The sequence below is a fragment of the Chlamydotis macqueenii genome, chromosome 3 (assembly GCF_036417535.1).
Source record: "Chlamydotis macqueenii isolate bChlMac1 chromosome 3, bChlMac1.mat, whole genome shotgun sequence".
Classification (NCBI taxonomy): domain Eukaryota; kingdom Metazoa; phylum Chordata; class Aves; order Otidiformes; family Otididae; genus Chlamydotis; species Chlamydotis macqueenii.
This window is the reverse complement of record NC_141558.1, coordinates 80074915-80098411: the sequence shown is the minus strand read 5'-3', so window position 1 is coordinate 80098411 and position 23497 is coordinate 80074915. Positions and strand designations below refer to the sequence as shown.

Here is a 23497-nt window from a genome sequence, read left to right as displayed (position 1 = left end):
GGGCAGGGGAAGAGAGAAGGAGGATCATGGCTGTTGATTAAAGTCTCTTCAGCTATGAACAACCAGCTCTCTTATTTCTGCCCACAAGTCAAGAAAACACTATCAATGCGCACAGACTGATTTCTGTACCTCATTAGTGACGTTAAGGTCTTGGGCATCCTGTGGATATTCCAGTTCTGATGCATGTAAAAATAAGGAAATGCCTGCCAGTTGACAGAGATTGTACTCATGTGAAATACCTTTACCTGATCTTTCCAAGTATCACATGGAAAATTATCATTACTCACCCTGCCAAAACAATAGCCTGACGTGAAACGCAACTACTTAGATGTACTGTTGCTCACAGTTAAGCAGCTTGTGGGTGAAAGTAATTGCTTGGAATAACTTCAGACACTGTAATTTAAAGATCAGATTCAAAACATCTACAAAGCGCTTTACAGTCACACCTAAATCTTCCCATCATCAGTTCCAGTCACAAAACTGGATACACCTAACATTCTGCAACATCGTGATTTTCTGAAGACAGAGTTTTTCCATTTGAAAGAGATTGTCTTCACTGCTGAGAAACATCTAAGCATCTTATGCTGACTTTCTTTTCAGCAGCAATGGAAATTCTGCATCTCAGAATAGTTGAAAGCACCAGCATGCATATTACAGGAAAATTTCCCAAGGTACTATGATTTTTTTTCCAGAATGGAAACACTTTCTGGCATTTTTCATTTCATCCTACGGAATGCAAGATTTGCTGTTATTCAAAAATTAAAAGGTAAAACACCTTTCTAAGACCATCAAGAAAAAGTCTTCCTCCTACAATGAAGGATACAAACAGCTACAAGATCTTCTGTCTGTCTGGTTACAATACAGAATGCTTAAGCAGTGCAATTTTATTTATGCCTATGCCTTATACACGGGTTCCTGCATACAGCTACAACTACATCCCTCAGCCACCAATGACTGACACTCAGATCAGTTAATAGCAAGGTGTCAGGGCACAAATCCCACCATTTATGAAGAGATAAATGAGCTCCCTCATCATTCTTGATAAAGATCGAGCAACAGTAGTCAGAAATGACAGATTCCCTCACTCCTATCAGTTGCTCCAGGCACTTGCTGGAGGTGCATCTGTGAAAAAAATTAAAGCAAAACTTGTGCTGCATTGGCCAAAATCAAGACTCAAACCAATATAATACCTCCCTAAGAAATACTAACCATGTTCTTGTTTATTACTCTTAAAAGCATTAAACTAAATATTAACAATGTTTCTCATAATCTTCCCCGACACAGGCACAAAGAAGTGCCATTTCCATATTACATCGCTTTATTTCTGCGCCAATAATTATTATTTTGTTTATAACAAATTCTGTCAAAATATGGCACTCAACTCACCTAGGCAGTAAGACTGACTTTAAATATAGCAATCTAAATATGTATTTACACAAGTCTAAGTGACGTTGACTTGAACACTGTAAACTATTGTATAACTTAAGTAAACATATTTATATGGCTTCTTTACAACAAATTTCTAATACTGTTGGAAAAAAGCAAACCTGAACATGCAGACATTTCTATGCCAATAACATTAAGATTATGAAAACAGCAAGAGATAAAACTTAATACAAGCCTCCGTTTTGTTTGTTGATTTCATCAAAGCCTGCCTTGAAAGGCAGGATATATAATCTCCATAGCTGGCTTTTTGGATGCTGTTAATTGATACAATGCAATAGACCCTGAAATCATCAAAAGTATTTTGGAACCAAAAAATGCTTTTTAGTACATTTATAGTAACACAAAAAGCTCTAGAGGTTGGCCAAACCTTTCATTGCACAAACAGTACACCGTGTTCAGTGCAATTACACAGAAACCATCATTTCCCAGGTTGATCTGGTCACTGAGTTTTGCTGCATACTGAAAAGAAGCTGTATAAATCACGGCCTGAAAATGTATTTGGTATTTACCTATAACCAGAGAGGGGGTTAAATGGTAAATATTCAAGGTAATCGGTTTTAAGTCAAAAGGAACAGAGGACCTGTGCTGCTAAGCATCATTAGTACTGGCTTCTTGCTTTTTCTTTGCATTTTATTTACCTTTTGCAGGCTTTCAATTAGAGAGCAGGGCTAAGATAAGAACCAAAATAGCCATTTTTAAACACTAAAATAGTAGTTTTTACACTAACAAAATACAGATTTCAATTATTTACAAATATTTACAATTTGCAAGTTATGTTTTCAAAGAAAATAGATAAGCAGAAATAATTATCTCCTAAACAATGACTTACAGTTCTCAATATTAATTTTTCAAATTAGATGTTATTTTGTGCAAATTGCCTTAACACAATTAGCTGACTGTTTGATACAAACTAATGACTGGTTCTATAAACTCTTCATTTTGAAAAGAATATCCATACTAAGTAGAAGAAAATCTTAAAGACTTCCAACCATGCCTCCTTATAGGGACATAATAAAATTTACCTTGAACTTATTGCTACAGCCTTCTCTGCAGTAGAAATGTAATGTCACCTTTATTTCCAGATGAACGCCATCCATCATTCAAAGCTCATATGAAGAGTCCAGTCCCGGTGAGGGGGGGAGAAACAGCATTCACTCACATTCCCATGCAGAAATGATCAGACCACCCCTGCAGAACTTCACACTCAAAAGTCACAGTGGAAATTCAGCATTTATGGCAATGCTAATTAACAGCATCATCTTTTTATCCAAGTAAAGGTCACATGGTCACCATCTTCGTCTACTGACCACCACCATTGTTGCCATGCATGTGATTGGCCTACTGTGTAATGGCTTTTTGCACACTGAGCAGAGGTCCAAGTGATCCTCTCCCCTGTGTAAATATCCACTTTTTGTCAAAGTATGTAGTGATTTCTGTCAAGGTATTATTAAATGTACAGCAGTGTGGTGGGTTGGCCTTGGCTGGATACCAGGTGTCTACCAAGCCGCTCTATCATTCCCCTCCTCAGCAGGATGGAGGTGAGGGGGAGAAAATAAGATGGGAAAAAAAAAAAAACCTCACGGGTCAAGATAAAGGCAGTTTAATAAAAGCAAAATCAAAGGTCACACACAGAAGCAAAGGACAACAAAATATTTATTCTCTACTTCCTATCAGCAGGTGATGTCCAGACACTTCCTGGGAAGTAGGGCTTCAGTATGTGTAGTGGTTGCTCCGAAAGACAAACATCGTAATAACAAATGACCCCCTCCCCTCCTCCTTTCTCTTCACTTTTATTGCTGAGCGGATGTCATATGGTATGGAATATCTCTCTGGTCAGTTTGGGTCAGCTGTCCTGGCTGTGTCCCCTCCCAAAATCTTGCCCACCTCCAGCCTCCCGGTGAGGAAGAAAAGTTGGAGAGACAGCCTTGACGTTGCAGGAGCACCGCTGAGCTGTGGCCAAAACACTGGTGTGTTGCCAACACCTTTCTAGCTACAAAGCACAGCCCTATGATGGCTGCTATGGGGAAAATTAACTTCATCTCAGTCAGACCCAATACAAATAGATATTTTCATTGCAAAATACAAATAGCGTTGGCAATGACAGGAAAACCTGATCATTATGGGAAGATGATGGACAATAGATGAAGTTTTTCTTCTTGTATTTGGAATACTATTTCTATTAGCTTGTCTAAAAGAAGAGTTCCTCACATTTCTACCTCAACCTCCTCTGTGAAGCGTGAAAACAATCACCTCTTTTCTGCAGATCGTGTCCTGAATGGTCTATTTCACAGCCTAATTTCTTTCAGATTTCTAATCTCAACAATCTTATTCAATTACAGAACAAATAAGCTAAGGGCTTATGGAAGTTACATCTCACAAAAAGAGAGCTCACGCATTTCTTTTCAGTGCAAACAAATGACATCCTGCTGGATTTACCTCTTATTTGGGTCTGAAGTAAAACTCTTCACAGTTCCAGCTGAAAATCTTTCTTCTTGGTACTTTTTTTTTTTAAAAAAAAAAAAATCAGTAATACACATGCCACTTTTCAGAATAAAAAATAAAGAATATTTGAGAAAAGTTAGCCTTACCTACAAATTTCCATAATTTTTTTTGCACAGCTTCATATCCGCTCTCCATTTGCACAATACCGTAATGAAGACACTGGATACACCAGGCTTAAACATCACCTCTGGTGCTGCACAATGTACAGGAACGGCCTCTCCTGTACCCTTGTGACACCCGTTTTCCTTCCTCCTCTGCAAGTGGTGTATGTGCAGGGACAGTTGCTTTCTAAGGAGCTCCTACCTTCCACCAGTCCTTACAGCCAGGACTACCTCTTGTTTTAGCTGACTCTCACACCAGTCTTGGGATGCAAGATGCCAAAAGCTGTTTTCCCTCCATTACCAATCACAGCGTTGAGAATCCAGACTAAGCCATGTTTAGAATTCACATACTAGCAAAGAGATTGGCTGTAAACTAGCAGGTCCAGTACTCAGCAATTTAACTACATGTCAAGTAATTTCACACAGAGTAATTCAAAAGCTCTTGCATATCTCTACAAAATATTTGTTCAAACAAAAAAAGCATGGCATTAAGCCAAAATAAAGCATTTGTTGCATCTCTGCCTTCACCAAATTTGTTTCTTCTCTTGTTCTTTTATGTAAGATTAGTAGGAAAAATGGTAAAAGTAGTTTTTGAAAGAGATTGCATTAATATATCCATGTTCAATGAATAAGAGCCACCATTCATTGCATTAAGAACTTAGTGCTGTAAATATGCTATCCATATCTTACATTTCTGCCAGTCTATATCCCCTTATTTAATGTCAACTCAGGTCCACAGAAAGTTTTGCAATTCAGAGACCTAAAGAATATTCCTTTTACATTCCTTCACATACCATCAAGACCATTATGATGGCTGTAGTTTCTTTTTCCCAAAATACTTAGCGAAGAGTGATTGGAGGGTGCAAGCAGTCGTTTTGCACTTGGACTTTGAAGGCTTGGTGTCGACCTGATTACATTGGGTTTCACTGCAGGGTGAATCTCTGTTTGAGACAAAAGAGAGAGAGATTGTACATACCTGATTTTGAAAAAAGAAATAAAAATAGGCTATTCAACATAGTAAATTTACATTCAAATTTCCAGTGAAAGGAAATTAAGTTTCTTCATCATGAGTGGGCTTACAGGATCTTGAATAACAATCCATGTACAAGTCTTCATACATACAGTTCCTCCAAATAAGAAAAATCTACTTCACTTTACATCACCCAAGTTCAATGGTGTAGATGTGTAAGGATTTCAGAGATTGAAGAGATAACAGAAATCAATCTGAAACAGGTCTGTGTTTACCTTTTCCTGCCCTTTGGAGGTTTGTATCGGAGCTACACACCTATAGATCTCCTAGCAAGCAAATAAAAGCATTTTACTGTAGGAACACCATCTCAATACCTCAGGCTACACTATTTTCTGTCACAAGAAGCTTTAAGGGATCTTCCGAAACACAAGTCATCAGGTGCAAGAGACAGGGAGCCAGCCACAGCAGGGCTCTGAAGCTAAAACTACCCCAAAACTGCAGCAGGAACACAAAAATCATTAAGACTGCACCGAGTCTTAATGCACCTGGCTGCACCTGCACCAGCTACAGCCAGGCTCCCATATAGAATCATTACTGGGGAGTTTCAAATAACCCCAAGTATCTCACACAGTTCACAGAATAGAATTATTTTGGAGGAGGAAGAAAGGTTGAGGAAGAGGCAGTGAAACGCAGCTGGCCAGCACACTTCAGGGGGGCAGCTGCTGTGTTTGCCAAGAGCTGATACAGCCGTATGGAAATTTCTCGGTTATCTGCCAGATGAAAGTGGCAAAAGGAAGCCTCAGTAGATCTGCTTGTCCTTCACCAGGAATTTGCTGAACCAATTAACTTATTCCCATGACACATTTGGGTACAAAATGCCGCTGCTGCGTATGTCCTCGGACAGATCCAAATTTGTGAGGGAAGGCAGATCGCCCGAGGGCAGGTCCCCGTCCCTCCAACACAGCCGCAGGGCACTGCGCAGGCTGTGAGGCGTGTGCAGCCTGATTACAGCCGTCACCCGATTTCCTCACGCAGCAGAAGAGACCTCTGGGCTGAGAGGGAGAGGGGCTGGGAGACAGATCAGGAGAGTCAACTGTCCGGGGGAGTAAGATCAGAAGACAAAAATTAAGTATTTTCTCTTCTGTACCCCAGGTTTGCACCTCCTAAGGAGTGCTTCCTTCTGCTTTTCTGTTTATAAAATAAAGCAGAGAAGCTGGCAGTACACTAAATCTAAAATGAGGCCAGGTACCCAAGCAGGAGACCCTCCAGCCTCTGCTGTTCACGGCTGTCACATGGGAGAAATAAAAACCATTGCATAAAGTCAAAGTCCACTGCCAAGAGCAGATTTTTCCTCTTCCAGAAATGCCAACGAAGTCTGATATCCAAGCGCTCGCCTGCCCGGCCTGATGCTCTCACTCCCACAGCAAGCCTGCACACGTAGCCCGCGGGTACCAAAACCCACCCACCCCAAAAAGGAACCGTCTGGGGCTGCAGGGGAGGCTGCGGCTGCCGTGGTAACAGTTGCAATAACCTTTAAAAGGCAGAAATAGAAAGACAGGACAGCCAAACAGTTTTGTCAGTATCCAAACCAGCAGGAAGGAGCAGGATGGCCACAGTGACTTGGGCCAGGCTGGACTGGGAACAGCACATCAGGAGGAGACAACGCAAACAATTTTCACATTTGAAAAGACTTTGTTAATTGCTAACCACTGGTTTGGTCAGAGCCATGGCCAGTTTGATGTTGCCAATCTTTTCACCACTTAGATGAGAGCTTTTCACTGCAGTGCTCATCTGCTTTTCATGTAAAAGAGTTCAGGAACACCAAGCTCACAGCAGATTTCATGGCATGTCCCATTTTTCATGCTGTACAGAGTAAATATCTATTTTGCTTTTTAACTAAAATGGGAACAGAGGCATGGTTAATGGCATGAACACTACTGATTGCTAAAGCAAAACTTTAAACTGAAATAGAAGGGTTTGCACTGTTGAATGAACATGATTGGAATTTGGATTCCAAAATACTCATTTGGCAATCTGTTCCAATTTTCTGAAGGAAATTATTAATTTTCAGGTCTAATATCACTAAAATTTTATCTTATTTGTCAAAGAGCTCCAGCAGCATCCACAATAATCCCAGCAGCTGGATCAACATATGAGAACTCGTAAACTCCTGCCATCTACAGCATATAGGAGATGTAATTTCATATTTTTAGGATGAACAGTTGAAGAAGGAAGCACTTCTTTCTTTTGACTTTTCTTCAGTCTAGAGGCCACTAATCCTCTGTTAGTTTACCACAAAGGTTGTCCTGTCTCTTTCTGCCTTCAAGGAAGGTAGCAAGACCAAGCTCTCCTTTTAAGTTCTAGAAAGCAACTTCAAATTAGCCAGCCAGCACCACTTCTCAATGGATTGAGTCCTTCCTGTGGGCTCTTTACACTGTACACTCTCATCCTCTACATAAAGACTTGCTTCAAATATTTGCATGCATTTTCTAACTGCTGCTTCATCACACTGGAGAGAGGTAATGAGGCCTTTCAGGGTTTTTGCCTGAATTATACCATCCCATCATATTACTGCATTATGGAATAATAGTAATTAGGGATCTTTTAATTCCTTCTGCTATTACACTTGTTCTACTGCCTAATACTTCACTGAAAATCTCCTAGCCACCAGCACCTTCTGCTAAGTCGGAGAACTAACCGTAACATCCAAATAATCCAAATTCTCCCTTTAGCTACACAACAAATAACCAGTTGGCCAGATTCAGATTGTATGGCCACTCCTGAAATAAAAATAAAACAGGAGTAATACTTGAACAACATATTAGGAACCCCTTTCTATAATACCAAGTTGCGGCCTCAAACAAGTAAATAGCAGTAACAATGCTAAAAACTTCTCCCATTTCAGCTAATGTCACTAGGGTTAAAAAAAAAAAAAAAAAAAATTCCAAAAAGTCGAAGTCTCCAACTGAGTCACTTAAATAAGGATCCTGGATTCCAGAGGTGCTTAAGCAGTGCACCTCTCTCTCCTCCCTGCAACATGCATCTCAGCTGGAAACGTTAGCCTGGATTCCTCATAACTAGGAGGCAATATAGGGTATTCAGTTAGCCAGGGGTGCACCTTAGGAGATCTGTTCAGTAACCACAGTGGTGACTGAAGAGGTTACAGAGAATTAGCCTCAGCTCTCTAGAGGACAGGACTCCACCTACCTCACCTGTGGAACTGGCAGCCAAGAAGCTGAACAGAGATAAAGGGAAGCGATGACCCAGGATGTACAGGGCACCAAAATCCTCTCTGCCTTACCAACAGGGCTGAAAACAGTGGTGTCCCAGGAGACACAGTTGCCTGTATTACAGTAAATGTCTGTGGGAACTGCACAGAGGAAATTTCAAAAAGAAAACAAATGCCTCCTGCGTTAGCTATGAAATGATAGTTAATACTACATTTTGTCAGAAAAATAATGCAAGCATTACTTATTCACTGGACCACGCAAACAAACATCACAAACGAAACTAAAAATCCCACCAAGCAAGATGGCAAGCAAAAAGCCATTTTCTAGCCATCCTTACACAGCTAATTCAGATGCATGTCCGTAACTACACTGGGTACACTTCGTATCACTGCAACACATATTATTTACCACCAACTGTACTAAGATACCTTCACTTCCCATACACTCAAATGCTAAGCAGACTCTACAGATACCTGGTGTATTTTAGCACTGTTAATCTTCTACAAAACCTTCACTTAAGTACACTTAATACTATCTGACATTGGTCATCCATTCACTCCCGTTAAACTTACAGACTTACGCTCCCAGAGGTATCAAGATGACCCCTCACTGACTAAATAATGTGGCACTAAAAACATGCAGTATCTTCTAGGATTACACATGCTGCCATTTCTTCTTTTGACTGCACAGGTGGGATCAGCCGGATGAATCATCTGTCTCCTGCCAAATCATCCCCTCACAACCACAGCCCCACTGAGTCGATCAAAGCACTCCTTTCCTCGTTCACTCGAATGACAACACACACAACGCACACAGCTGGGATGCCTGTAGGAAATTATCGCTGGCTTTTTTCTTAAACGCCAGGGCAGGAGGAATCAAAATTCAGTGAGAGTGGGCATTAATTCTTCATAATCCAGTTTTCTGAAGATTGGATTTTGTTAAAATTGATGTTCTGGAAGAACATTTTCAACTACATTAATAACTGATTTCTATTTCAGTAAGTCAAGAGATGGTTATTGTTTACTTTGTTCTAGTACCAAAAAAAAAAAAAAAGTCCCGTTGACTGAAGTTCTGAGTAAAACATCTAGACTGAGCTCTACCCTCAGCTTCACTTCTGTAAAATTAATACACTGCAGAATTGTTCACTGCTTCTCTGATCAACTGATTGATTTCTATATTCATTTGAGGATTAATAAGAAGTCTCTGCGGTATCTCAACTCTCATACGCCTGTGTAAATATTTAATAGTCAGTCATGGTTCCTTGCAAAGAGGATGATTTTAACGTTTTTAATAAGGAATCACAATTACTAAAGTTTCTCCTCTCCCTGTTATCTTATGTGAGCTCACTGTCCTCTTGGTTATGAACCTAAGTACAGATTTAATTGCATCTTTTAAAATTATGTCATCAAATTAAAAGATCAGTGTCTTCATGTGGCTGAGGTCTCCTCCTCAACTCTCCTACTCCTTTAGTACCTAGGAGTATTAAAGGTAGATTCAAAGGGCACAGTAGAGCAGCACTGAGCACACTGAGTATCTCCCCTTTGAGCGCTTATATTTTATTTTGGACTACCAGACTATTTTTCGGATTCTAAATTACATCAGGTTTCACTCTGTCATTTTAAACCAGTAACAAAAGGCCTTCTGCCTACATCCTGCAAGTTCAATCATGCAGTTTTGCAACTGATAGCGGACCAGAATTATTACTAATTTATTAACTCTATGATTTTCTTGTAACTAAAAGCACAAATCTCTCATTGTATGCAAATAGGATTTTTACGTATCAGTACACACTGAACGTTCATTTGGCTCGTTATTCTCTGGAGGCAGATACGCACCTAAATACCCAATGATACATGACAGTGGTTTTCTGGTGCTTTTTATCTTCAGAGGATTTCCAGCAAGTTCACAATGTCGATCTGCATCTGAGAATTTTAAAGAATAAAATTCAGTTTAAGTATTTTACCATTACAAATATAATTAGGATGCACCAACCAGTTTCTGACTTGCATTTTTACCACAAATTTCTTTTTTCCTTTTAGCAAATTCTTCTTTTTTTTTCATCAACACTAATAATGATGGACATTTAAAGGCAGGCCACGGCCTCATTCATGCACGTGACGTTATGATTATTTTTTTATTACTTAATGCAAGTTTTAACACAAATTTGATTGCATTTTTTTTGCTTACAAAGTTTTTTTGGAGACAGTCAGCAAGGCAAATGAAACACAGATGAAAACACGAGTACTAAAATAAAAGCAGGTCTGGCTATTAGAACAATTTACATTGAATTCTTCATTTTTTTCCTACAAGCTCGTCTGGCTCTAAATGGCGTAATACGAAAGTAAGAGGTATTTAAAGGTGGGACTACTGATATCTGTCATGTCTTACTCGCATAGCACAGTGACTCTTAGTAATAAGTAAAACAGAACATGGGGGCTATAATGGCCTTAATGCCGAGTTCAAAGTACTTTACTATTTTAGCTTAATAACAAAATATACTGTTCTCAGTGAAGAAAAAAAATGCACTGAACCTGATGCCTGGAATATTTTTAATATTCCACAACACTTGAAATATTTTAAGTGACAAAGCAGAACGATGTGTCTCCACTCTCTCCCTTAGTAAAATAAGCACAAACTATACGGTAAGTATTTTATAGTTACGTTGGGATCAGCAAAGCATCGCCTAAGAACTAATTAGCAAGAAAATTTTCCATCTACATATCTCCACTGTAAAAGACAACACTGAATCATGGTGAGATATTAATACGCTGACTGAGAATACAGACTGTAAAGAGAGCAAAATTTCCGTGCTTGAGGCAAATGATATTCACCAAATGTACCAGGTGGGTATGCCAAAGCACTCCTATCTATTAAAAGAGTTAAATATGTTTAACAGCAGCAAACATAAATCCACAATATGGTACTCCCATAAAAAGTATAGTAAAGTTTATGATCTTTATGCACTACATAAAGGAAAACACAAAAGTTAAATTGTGCATCACTCTTAAGGGTAAAACCATAGAATAAAATTTAGGTGGAAGTTGTCAAAAACAAAGTTGAAAAAAAAAGTCCTAAAATCAAATATGGGCTTCCACATGAACAATAAAAAATGTTTAGTAAGATCAGTGAGACAAGTAGACGGAATGAGAAAAAAAGAATTTTTTTTTTTTTTTTGAAAAGAGTATTTTATTTCATGGTATATTTTATCAAACATATCAAAAGCAGAAAGTGTGCTAGCGCCTGCAGGATTAGGAGAATTTCAAGGTGTGAGGAAAATACACAAGAAAGATAAAGGCGCGGCAGAAAAGCTGAATGCATTCTTTGCATCAGTGTTCACTGCAGAAGAATTTGAAGAGGCTCAATTCCAAAATCCTTTTATGAGCAAAGCATGAGAACTGTGTCACATCGGATTGTCCATAGGAAGTATTTCAAAACAAACTGGTTAATGAATAAAAACAAGTTACCAGGAGCAGGTGGAATTCATCCAAGTAGATACTTCTGAACACGTATACTACTTGTGTTTAACTCATGCTTAAACTGGTCTCAATTAAAGAGAACTAAACCACAGCAAATGCAGTAACGTTCTTTGGAAGGGGTTTTTAATTATTTACGTTTTTTAAAACTAGATTTGTAGATGTCTCAAGCTTAGAGAATCTCATTGGGGAGTTATTTCTCTTTGATATTCCATCATATCCCCATCAAAATTCAGATTATCTAATGAATCTACTGTGCTCTGTGTATTCCCTGAATTCTGTTCTTAGAAACTCTGGAAAAAAAACAAAACTAGTGCACACTTACAGTTATTTTACTGGCTACTAAAATCTGGCATAAATTATATACAAAGATAATAGTAGAGAAAATATTTTCATCCTCAATGCAGCCAAAAGATCTTCCATAGCTATCAAAATAAAGGATATAAAAGTTATTTGTGACTCAATACCTGTAAACGTTACTCACTTCAGATGAACGGACAGTTTTATGTCTGTAAAACATAGGCTGTATGCTTACAAAGACAAATCAGTAACAAGATTTTTGTATATTCTACTTAATTTTCACTTGCCTTTGTTTTATCAAACCAGATTGTAACAAGGAAGTACTGTGTACCAAACCTGTTATTAAACCTGCAGATTTAAAGGTATGTTAAGTTTTGATCATGAACAGTATATCCATTTCCAGATTAGCTATACATATATATGTATTACACAGATAACATACTATAAGTCACTGAAAACATTTTGACATTCATGTCTTCATAGTTACCCAAATTTAAATTACTATAATTAATATAATTAAGTTATATTGATAAAGCTACATTTGAGTAGGAAAAAAAAAAAGCCCTCAAAAATCTTCCTGTGCTGAAGTAATAAGGTTCAGAGATGCATAGCTCGCTGCCAGGCGTATGTTCACATGCTTGCAAGCTGGAGACAGATCCCGTCCTGTCAGTGACTGTCTGGAGAATGCCCACTTTGGTTTCCTCTAATTAAGAGGCCTTCCATCGACACAACAGTTTTGCTTAACTTCCTAAAAAACATGCAATATATTCAAACTAAAAAGAAGGTATTTTGCATAATTTAGAGCATGGGAATTTACTCTTACTGAAATAGTTCACAAATTCTAATTATACTTGAAAATCCACCAGACAAGTTTAGCCAACAACTACAGCGAGCCTGTTATCTTCAGGCAGGACAAAGTCTGAGATTTCCACAATGGGTTGCATTCCTAGCAGGAGATGCCATGCCTTCTCAGCCTTCTGGTGACCATCTCTAGGTTGAACTGGGATGTCAATGCATAATCTCCACTATCTCCTGCTGGCATCTGAGCAGGGGTCATGCTACATGGTTCACTAATGAGAAAAATCTAATTCTATGCGCTACTGAAGAAGACGACAGAGTAGGACCTTGTTTTCTGCCAGTGGAGGTAATGGGCCAAGGCAGATGATGTGGGTATAACTACAATAACAAAAAAATGCTTTGTCTGAAATCTGGTTTCACCTAAAAGGTGGTTGGGTCTGAGATAAGCATTCTCAGAGGCTTCAATGCCTCTCCAAGACAAAAGAAGTATCTGCAGATGAGTTCAGGTAGAATGCAAAAATAAATTTATTTTATGAGCAAGCTCTAACTGGCTTACTCAGACTTTCTTTCTCAGAACTGGGAATTAGTTTCATTCACAACCTGGCACTTCAACAAATTGCATTAAGACTAAGAAGGCATAAAACCTGGTACGCTGCTGAGGTAAGTGCCCTACCATCCTTCTGTCTCTAGATTTTATGGATTCTGAGTGTTGGTATTGTGCCTATGGCATTATAGTTGTGAAATGCAGTTATGTTTTCAAGTACTGGTCTGGCACACACAGAGAATCGGGTGAGTCTGACAAAGCACCTAATCAGTCATTAGATTCCAGTTTCAGCACACCAACATGGAAAACAAATTCCAAAACAGTTCTTGGACCACCTAACCATCTCATGCCATATCACATCATGCGTAACCTGCTACTCTGGCCACGTTATTATCTAAGCACAACTGTAACTTTTTATAACACAAGACATTCATTCAATACTGCAATTGCTCGGTGGTATTCCACATACAAAATAATTACTGTTAATTCAGTATCTCCTTTTAAAAATAAAACCCCTAAAAATTACTGTCATCAAGCTATTTACTTACAATTTTAAAATCTACGGAGTGCACTGAACATAGATCACCAGATATAAGTACATGATTTATTTACTTACTTACTAGGCTCTGCTAGAGTAAGAACATGACAATGACAATGCAGATAAGAGCATTATAAAATTCCACAGAGAGAGGTATTGCCAGAAATGGAATATGTGTATGTGTGGACAGAGAAACATGAGTTTAATTAATTAAATTAGGTATAACGTGGTTTCCACTATTATAAAATAATTCTAATGCTGTGTTCAAAAAGCATTGACAACTGTGACTTTTTTTTTTCCCCGCCCAATCTACATTAGGTAATCAGGAAGCATCAGCATTCAAAAAGACAAAATTGCAAAGTTCTAATTTAAGTAAAAAAGAGTAATGAAACACAGACTGTAGAAAAAAAAAATTAAATATCTTTGTGCTCTTGCTTTTAATCTAATGTGGCATTTTTTCATTCAAAGGATCATAGAGGAAGTAGACCCAGCACTGCCAGTCTGATATGAGAATGACTATTTCCTGCTGAAAAGCTCAGATTTTCACTCCTTTGTTTTACAGTTGAACTGTGTATGTAACACTTGTTCTCTTATGATAATTAACAGTTGGATTAAACTTCTTTTTTTCCTTCTATTTTTTTCTTCCTAAAACAAAAGCTTCATCTTTATTCCAGCTGAGTTACTGTGGTGAGTGAGAAAAATAGGGGTATGGATAAACAGATTCAAGTGAACTTCTAAAATAAATTTTCCTCCATGATTCAGTAGAAATCAGTGCCGATTACGTAAATTAAAAGGTACAATGCTTTCCCCTCAGAAAATAACTGTTATTTTGTATTAAGGATTAAAAATATAATCCTAGTCCAGCCTTAGACACACTTCTTCCATGAAAGTACAATCCACTTTATTCATATTGTGGACATATGGTTTCCTTAAATCTGAAAGTTGCCCAACTTGCACAGCTTTGAAAGAAGAAAGGAAACGGCCAATAGGACAACCAAGCAAATAAGACAAGGACAATGAGCAGAAATATGCACCAAGTTCTGGATGACTGTGGAAGTAGGTGAAGAGTTTGCATGTGAAGAATGGCTGGTATTGAAGTACGCAAGGGGAAAATAATTACTCAAAACCAGATTTTTAAACCCCTATGGAGTAAATTTCTTACAATTAACACTGACATCATCAGCATCCTAGTTAAATGTGCTGGGAAAACATTTAGTGTTATTCTAGTAAACATGGTTATAAATCCAACATGTAATATTCTAAAAAGGTGTCTTCAATTCTAATACAATTGACAGTCTGATGAGCCAGCACGGGTCACCTTAGCATACCAAGAGTCTGCTCCAAGAACTGCCTCCGTGAAGACTGGGAAACATAACCGAACAGCACGAGCAGTAAAACAACGGACTCAGCACAGACACAAAACCTGCTGAAATATTCAGTCACTTTGCAGCAGAACTCACACACGTATGCACACAAAGAGACTTACTGTTGCTATCTACAACAGCTCATAACCTTTTGTCATATTACTAGTGAATTTATCCATACTTTATATTTTGGTTATAAAAAGAACAAGCATAATATATAATTTTATTTAAATCTAAAATTTAAAACTAGAAAAGAGAAAAAAAAATGATACAGCTATGATGAAATAATGAACATCGCTATCACCACAGTAACAAAGGGCTGTATTACAGGCCAAATTTAAATTCTTATGCATCCTTAGCTCCTTATTCCTTGACCACCACCACTGAGAAAAAGTAAAACATGTACAGATCTACACTTTCTGTTCATCAAAAGAATAAATAAACAATATAAAAGTGAACTTATTTTACACTGCCTAGTAGGAAGTATGTTTTTTTTTTTATTCTCACAGCATTGATTTCCTCTCCCTGCTTTTTCCCTGCTTTTTTTTTTTTTAATGACAACTTTTTCTAAGTGAATGAGGTAATACCTCTCTCCTTTTAATTCACTGAAACATTCCCCCAGCCCGAAATCTGCTCCAAGGCAGCCAGACTTTATTGAATGTATTGGTGACATGCTGGATAAATGAAAAAATGAAAAGCAAAAGCGTATAGACAATAAATGTTTATTGAAAAAGAAAATAAAATTAAAAGACAAAAATGGGTGGGAAGCACAGCACACAGAACTAAGAATTAAAAAAACATCTTACATTCTGCCTTAATGGCAGCACAGTTAATAGGGACAAAGGGACGTCTTGCTGCCTGCCGCAGCCGGAGAGTATTTTTGCAGACCTGACGGGCCAGTTTTGTCCAGCACGTTGTGTGAAGAAAGAAAGCTTGACGTGTTTTCACTGCTGACTTTGGACTTCCAGTGTTACGAACTGGAGTTCCCTGTGTGGCCTGCCGGGACATATGAGTTCTAACATGGGTTTCCTACAAAAATAAAACAAACAACAACAACAAAAAAATCATAACATGCACATCTGAATTACAGCATTAAATAATCCACAATCTGGAAAAATTCACAAGGTTAATCGAACAGTATGTATAAGCACTACACAAAGAACCTGGGGCTTATGCAAGAAGCTCTGTAACACAGTAGAGAGCTCTACTGCAAGTGAATATATAATACCATTCTTTATGAGATATAGAATAGTCATATTAACATTTTATAGATAACACCACATTTGATTGACAAGATGACATTTGTCCACCAAAAATGCATGAAATGGACGTTTGTTTATCTACGAGTTGGTCATATAAAGACATGGCAGGACTTGCATGCTGTTCAGTTCTACTTCAGACAGGAAAAGGATTAATAAATTTAAGTTTTTTAACACTAAAGTTGAACATATACATAAAAAACCATTCCATCAAATATTCAAATCACAGCAGTTTTGTGAAAGCATCATACTTCATTTTAGGAAATATTATCTGTGCAATCCTACCTCTGTAGGTTGGCTCGAAGACAGTTTATCTTCATCTGTCTGTGTGGGCATTTTCAGGCCACCATATTTCTTCCAGTAAATCCAGCAAGATGCACACAATCTACATTGCATATTAGGAGGACCCCAAGAATACCATTGGTGAGACTGTGGAGCTAAGGAGGAAAAAAAACAGTGCCACTGAAGTGGTGCACGCTACATTCAATGCAGTAAATCCAAATGCTGTAATAGATGGCATTCCCTAAGAGCATTATGTGGATAAACATTTAATACATTTCACACGGAGAAAATAAGAACTTGGATTTTTAGTTTATTTAAAAAAAAAAACCACCCCAAAAGTCAACTCCAAATAGAAATTTCAAAATACTTCCCTACTTAATTTCAAACGAGGAACTTCGTATTTTCAAGAAGATATTTTCTTCCAGGGAACTACAAAAAAAAAAAAAAAAACCAAACCCAAAACCAACCAACCAACAAAGAAACCCAAACAAACAAAGAAACCCAAACAAAACCTATACTCTCCACCATTTCTAATCTTACCCTGGAAGACAAGCACATTAAGTTGCTTTCTACCTATGAGAATTACTAAATATCTGGGGGTTTTGCCCAAGTCATGCGAAGTGATTACTTCTAAGTCAAGACCCATATAAGAAAAGGATAAACACTTCTACTGATCTTGGAGATGCACGTGCACCTTTATTTTGTGCATGTGGAGACTGAGCAGGAAACATTAATTTAACCTTTTTTCTTTAATTTTTGTAATCTTTCACAAGAAAACTGTTCTTTTAAAAATGTGGTTGAAAAACAACAAAGTATTAACTGGAACTTTCTATAAACAGAACACAATTTTAATGTCATTGGTCTTTAAGACACAGGGAGGCACAGCAATGATAAGTAAAGACCTCTCATATGGTAGGTCTTTTCAATTTTTTCCAGTTCTGGATTTTATTGCAGCTTCTTTCATACAATCTATGTTGCAAGCTGCTATTTCAGGAAGTCCACCAGTGACCACCAGAAACATACAAAACAGTAGAGAAAACCCAAACACCCACCTCCCTCAACAACAGAAGGGTACAGGGAGGAACCCCAAGCAACTAAGATGATCAGAGGGCTGGAGCACCTCTCCTATGAGGACAGGCTGAGAGAGCTGGGGCTGTTCAGCCTGGGGAAGAGAAGGCTCCAGGGAGACCTTACTGGGGCCTTCCAATACCTAAAGGGGGCCTACAAGAAAGACGAGGAGAAACTCTTTAGTAGGGCCCGTTGTGACAGGACTAGGGGTAATGGTTTTAAAATAGGAGGTAGATTCAGATTAGATACTAGGAAATAAATTTTTACAGTGAGTGTGGTGGAACACTGGAACAAGTTGCCCAGAGAGGTGGTGGAGGCTCCATCCCTGGAAGTGTTCAAGGCCAGGCTGGAGAGGGCTCTGAGCAACCTGATCTGTTTGGAGATGTCCCTGCTCCTTGCAGGGGGGTTGGACTAGATGACCTTTAAAGGTCACCTTTTCTATGATTCTAACTAAAAAAACCCTGCAATCTTACATGAGAACCAAAAATAAATCTGAATCTAGTATTCTGAAGGTAAAGGAAAAACAGCGGTGCCAACATTATTATACTACTTTATCTTTCTGTACTTCTTGAATTGTTAAGAAAAATCATAAAGTGGATTGGAATACTGACATTCATTCAACGTGATCAAGTCAGCTCTAACTTAAGAGCTATTTCTGCCACACAATTCACTGAAGATCATCCTCTATTTATAGCACGCAAACAAAAGTACACACATTTGTTTTAAACAGTGCATATTACGATTTGAAAAATATTATTTAAATAATACTATTTATTTTTAAAATTTACTTACTATAGCAACTTTCACAAGCTCGACCTATTACTGAGGTCTGTGCTTGATATGAGGCTCCCATTGCTCCATTGACTGCAGCAGGTTTCCCATTGTTGCTGGATATTTGATTGGGATTTGGTTTATTGCTTTAAATAAATAATTTAAAACAGACAAACAAAAAAGATTTTATGAACTACTTAGTCAACATGAAAACAATCAATCAAATTCCAGAATTCTGATGTGTGGTAACAACATCTGTAAAAACTGCTGTAAACAACAAGACTAATTTTTATATTCCTCTAGTAATTTCAGCACTGTAAGAGACTTGCTATGTAAAGAGCTGTTTTGATACTCAGATTTACAGATCTTTGTAAAACACCCTCACATGGCCTAAGCTTCTCACATGGCAAGCTACTAAAAGACCAAACAGGGTAAAGCATTAACATAAGCCTGACACAGCACAGAATTTAAGAGGATTCCAGTCAACAGACGAAGCTTTAAAAGGTGAGGTTGGGCTTTGGGTGAAGTATAACAAGTAAGAGCAGCAAGATTGACTATAATACTACAGGGCTGTCCACCCTAGAAGAGGGCCTGCCACCTTGCATCTGAAGTAGAAGTACACACCTCACCATCACCTGCAGTAAAGACGAATGTCCTGCAACCCTGGCAAAGCTCACCCACGCATCAGGCTGTTCTGCCTGGGCTGTGTCCTAAACTTCTTTCACACTCTGAGAAGGCTGAAGAATTGTTCCCAGATTTTTTTTTTTGTTACATTATTACGGTGATTATTTTACCTAATAATACTTCAATGACTTTAAGGTCAGTCAATTTGGAGAGGAACAATATGCTTCTCGCTAGGTTAAGTACAGTATTCCCACAGGTCCAACTTTGGGGGGGTGTTAATTACTCCTTTCACAAGCTATACTCACAATACAATGCAAGGCGGATACATTAATTCCTAAGATGATTATACGTTACTCTGGGTAGCAAAAAATATATTCAAGATCAGTTAAAACGACTAACTGAAGAAACCTTTGCTGTATCAAGTCTCTACTCCAAAGGCCAGCAAGTCTGTCGCCTGCCTTCTCCTTTTTCACTATATTCAGTGAGAGACACTTTTACAATTTCCAGATACTCTTTATCAAGTACCTTGGGCATAAGGTACAAGAGGAGGGATCGAGAGACAATTAAGTCTCCCATGGTATGATCTGTTGCTTAGTTACCTTCCAGAGGAACCATGAATTGAAAGGGACTCTCTGGTATTGAGGACAGAACCTTGCTTTTACAGGGAATGCCTTATGATCAAGTTCAAAAAGGTATTCAGCTCTGAGAAACAATTCTACTCAGATTTCAGATGGAATATATCAGTCTTGAAACAGAGCGTTAGCAATCCATTTGCTCATGTGTGTCGCAGATTGCAGGGATACCAAAGACTTCAGAAGTTCTACCCTCTTACTGTTGACTATGGATTTTGTCTTGACATGAAGGCAAAAGACAGATATTAAGAAAGATGAAAAAGACTAAAATCCTAAATTTCAAACCAAGTTCTGTTATCCAGTACAACCAGTCCCTACTGCGAACATACTGGCAGAAGTCCTGAACGGTCCACATGGATCAAGGAAATAAAACTGAAAAAGCATTATGGAAAGACTGAGCACCTTACAGTTTTCCTAAAGCAGCCACTTCCCTGAGAGGGTTAGGAAACACTCCTACCGGAGTGTTCAGCTTTTTTTAAAAGGCATCATTTATTAGAGACTGCAGCTTTAAAATTTAACATTTCTTCAGAGATGAGATTAAGAGATGAGATTAGAAGACTGAATTTAACAGTTTGCTGTTTGTATTATTAAATCTGGCTAAAAGAAGTCTGTATGAAATATGAAAACGAAGCTCAAGTCATTAAAAAGACAACAGTGGATTTTCAAAGTATTTCGTATTGTAGTCTTTCATTATACAAACATTCATAACAACAGGAAATTCACACATATGTATACTTAATATACCCACAGAAATCTTAAAAGAATGTAATCTGTAATTCTTTCTCTTCTCATAACCTTGAGGAAATTATGAATATGAAAGAGATTATATCTTGTTCCTGTAAACTACATGTTAAAGAAGTACATATAGCATTGAGTTTATATCTAAAAAAAGATAGATTAAAAATCCCTCAGAAGAAAACAGATTTCATTAATAAGACTTGGTCAAAGATGAAAGATTTTGGGATGTGTGCTACCCTTAATTTACAGCCAGAACATCTCTTGTCTCTAGCTGAAGAATAAACTGTATCAACAAGAGAAATGTAATGGGTAAGTCTCTGATTTTATTTTACGTAACTACATTAACAACTTTTTCTATGTCGAAATATTGCATTTACACAAATATGAAGTGTTGTGCTACAGGGATTCAGAAGGAATTATTATGGAAAAATTGCTTTTCAAATTAGAAGACCCTTTCTGCATGTGAGCAGTCCATGTAGCACTCGATCACCTTTTGTAAAACTTCCCACTGTTCCAGAACAGGTAGTTTGCAGGTCAAAGACAACGGGATCAGTTAAGTATGAAGCCTTATCCGCCCCTCTGATTATTACCCTTTATTGATAGTTCAGGCTGGCAGCGATGGGATTGCTAATAGAAGCCTGAGGATTATAAAACATGATTTTAGGAGGCTGGTGAAGTTAGTTGATGGAGCAGGCATACAAGTAGTATTTGCCAGTATTCCTTTGGTGGCAGGGACAAACACTGAGATAAGCAGAAAAAGGCATCTTATAAATGCATGGCTGAGAGGTTGGTGCAAACGCAAAAATTTTGGATTCTTTGATCACAGGACAGTCTACCCGGCACCCGGCCTGAGGTTGGCTGATGGGAATTGCCTGTCTCCAAAAGGGAAACGGATACTTGCCCAGGACCTGGCGGGACTTATAGAGAGAGCTTTAAACTAGATAGGAAGGGGGAAGGGGATAAAGCCAGGCCTGCTAGAGATTGGCCTGGGAAAGTGGTACTGGGATTAGGAGAGAGGCAAGGGGCTCAGCTGAGGTGCGTCTACACTAATGCATGCAGCATGGGGAACAAGCAAGAAGAGTTGGAAGCCATAGTGCGGCAGGCAAACTATGACCTAGTTGCCATAACAGAAACGTGGTGGGATTGCTCCCATGACTGGAGCGCTGCAATGGATGGCTACAAACTCTTCAGGAGGGACAGGCAAGGAAGGAGGGGTGGTGGTGTGGCTCTCTACCTTAGGGAATCCTTTTCTGCTACTGAGATTGTGACTGGGGATGATAACATTGAATCCCTATGGGTAAAGATCAGAGGAAGGGCTGACAAGGCAGACATCCTGGTGGGCGTCTGTTATAGACCACCAAACCAGGATGAAGAGACAGATGAGGTATTCTACAAGCAGCTGGCACGAGCTGCACAGTCGTCAGCCCTTGTCCTCATGGGGGACTTCAACTTCCCTGACATATGCTGGGAGTACAGCACAGCACAGAAGAAGCAGTCTAGGAGGTTTTTGGAGTGCATAGGGGATGCCTTCCTAATGCAGTTGGTCAGAGAGCCCACGAGAGGAACTGCCCTGCTAGACCTGCTGTTCGCAAACAGGGAAGGTCTGGTGGGAGATGTGGAGGTTGGGGGCTGCCTTGGACAGTGACCATGAAATGATAAATTTCTCAATTCATGGTGGAGCTTGGAGGGGGAATAGTAAAACTGCTACCTTGGACTTCCGGAGGGCGGACTTTGAATTGTTCAAGAGACTAGTAGGGGGAGTCCCCTGGCATTCAGTCTTAGCGAACAAAGGGGTCCAAGAGAGCTGGTTGCTCTTCAAGAAGGGAGTCTTAAGTGCGCAGGAGCAGGCAGTCCCCCGTAGCCGCAAAATGAGCCGGCGGGGAAGAAGACCGGCGTGGATGAATAGGGAGCTATTCTTGAGGCTCCGGGAGAAAAAGAGAATCTACCGCCTGTGGAAGGAGGGACGGGCAACTGAGAATGAATACAAGGAAGTCGTTAGGATGTGTAGAGGTGAAATCAGAAAGGCAAAAGCCCAGCTTGAATTTAACCTGGCCACTGGGGTGAAAAGGAATAAGAAACTCTTTTATAAATACATTAACAGTAAGAGGAGGACAAAGGAGAATATCCACTCTTTGCTGGATGAGGCTGGGAATGTGACCACTGAGGATAAGGAAAAGGCGGAGGTTCTGAATGCCTTCTTTACGTCTGTCTTTAAAGGTCAGACCAGTTATCCTCAGGGTACTCCTCTCTCTGACCTGATAGTCTCGGCTGGGGAGCACGCTAACCCCCCTGTGATTCTGGAAGAAACGGTCAGAGACTTACTACTCCAACTGGACTGCCACAAGTCCATGGGGCCGGATGAGATCCACCCAAGTGTGCTGAGGGAACTGGCGGAGGTGATAGCCGAGCCACTTTCCATCATCTATCAGCGCTCCTTGTTGACTGGTGAGGTCCCGGAAGACTGGAGGATTGCCAACGTGACTCCCATTTACAAGAAAGGTTGTAAGGAGGATCCGGGGAACTACAGGCCTGTTAGCCTGACCTCGGTTACAGGGAAGGTTATGGAACAGATAGTCTTGAGGGAGATCATGCGGCATGTGCGGGATGGCTGGGGGATCAGGCCTAGCCAGCATGGGTTCATGAAGGGCAGGTCCTGTTTGACCAACCTGATCTCCTTTTATGATCAAGTGACCCATCTGCTGGATGAGGGAAAGGCTGTTGATGTGGTCTACCTAGACTTCAGCAAAGCCTTTGACACTGTCTCCCACGGTATTCTCCTGCAGAAGCTGGCAGCCCATGGCTTGGATGGGTACACTCTTGGCTGGGTAAGGAGCTGGCTGGAGGGCGGGGCTCAGAG

The 23497-nt window shown here is 39.2% G+C and overlaps 1 protein-coding gene across 2 annotated transcripts in view; it reads right to left on the bottom strand.

Annotated features, from left to right (window-relative positions):
• MTA3 (metastasis associated 1 family member 3) overlaps positions 1 to 23497 on the bottom strand; it is a 147327-nt gene that overhangs the window by 34128 nt on the left and 89702 nt on the right. For both annotated transcript variants that reach the window (XM_086745229.1, XM_086745230.1), the window contains exons 12-16: positions 18668 to 18792; positions 16811 to 16962; positions 16073 to 16295; positions 10085 to 10171; positions 4844 to 4990 (exon numbers count right to left, since the gene is read on the bottom strand). In XM_086745229.1, coding sequence (XP_086601355.1) covers positions 4844 to 4990; positions 10085 to 10171; positions 16073 to 16295; positions 16811 to 16962; positions 18668 to 18792 — 734 coding nt within the window. The remainder of the gene's footprint in view (positions 1 to 4843; positions 4991 to 10084; positions 10172 to 16072; positions 16296 to 16810; positions 16963 to 18667; positions 18793 to 23497) is intronic.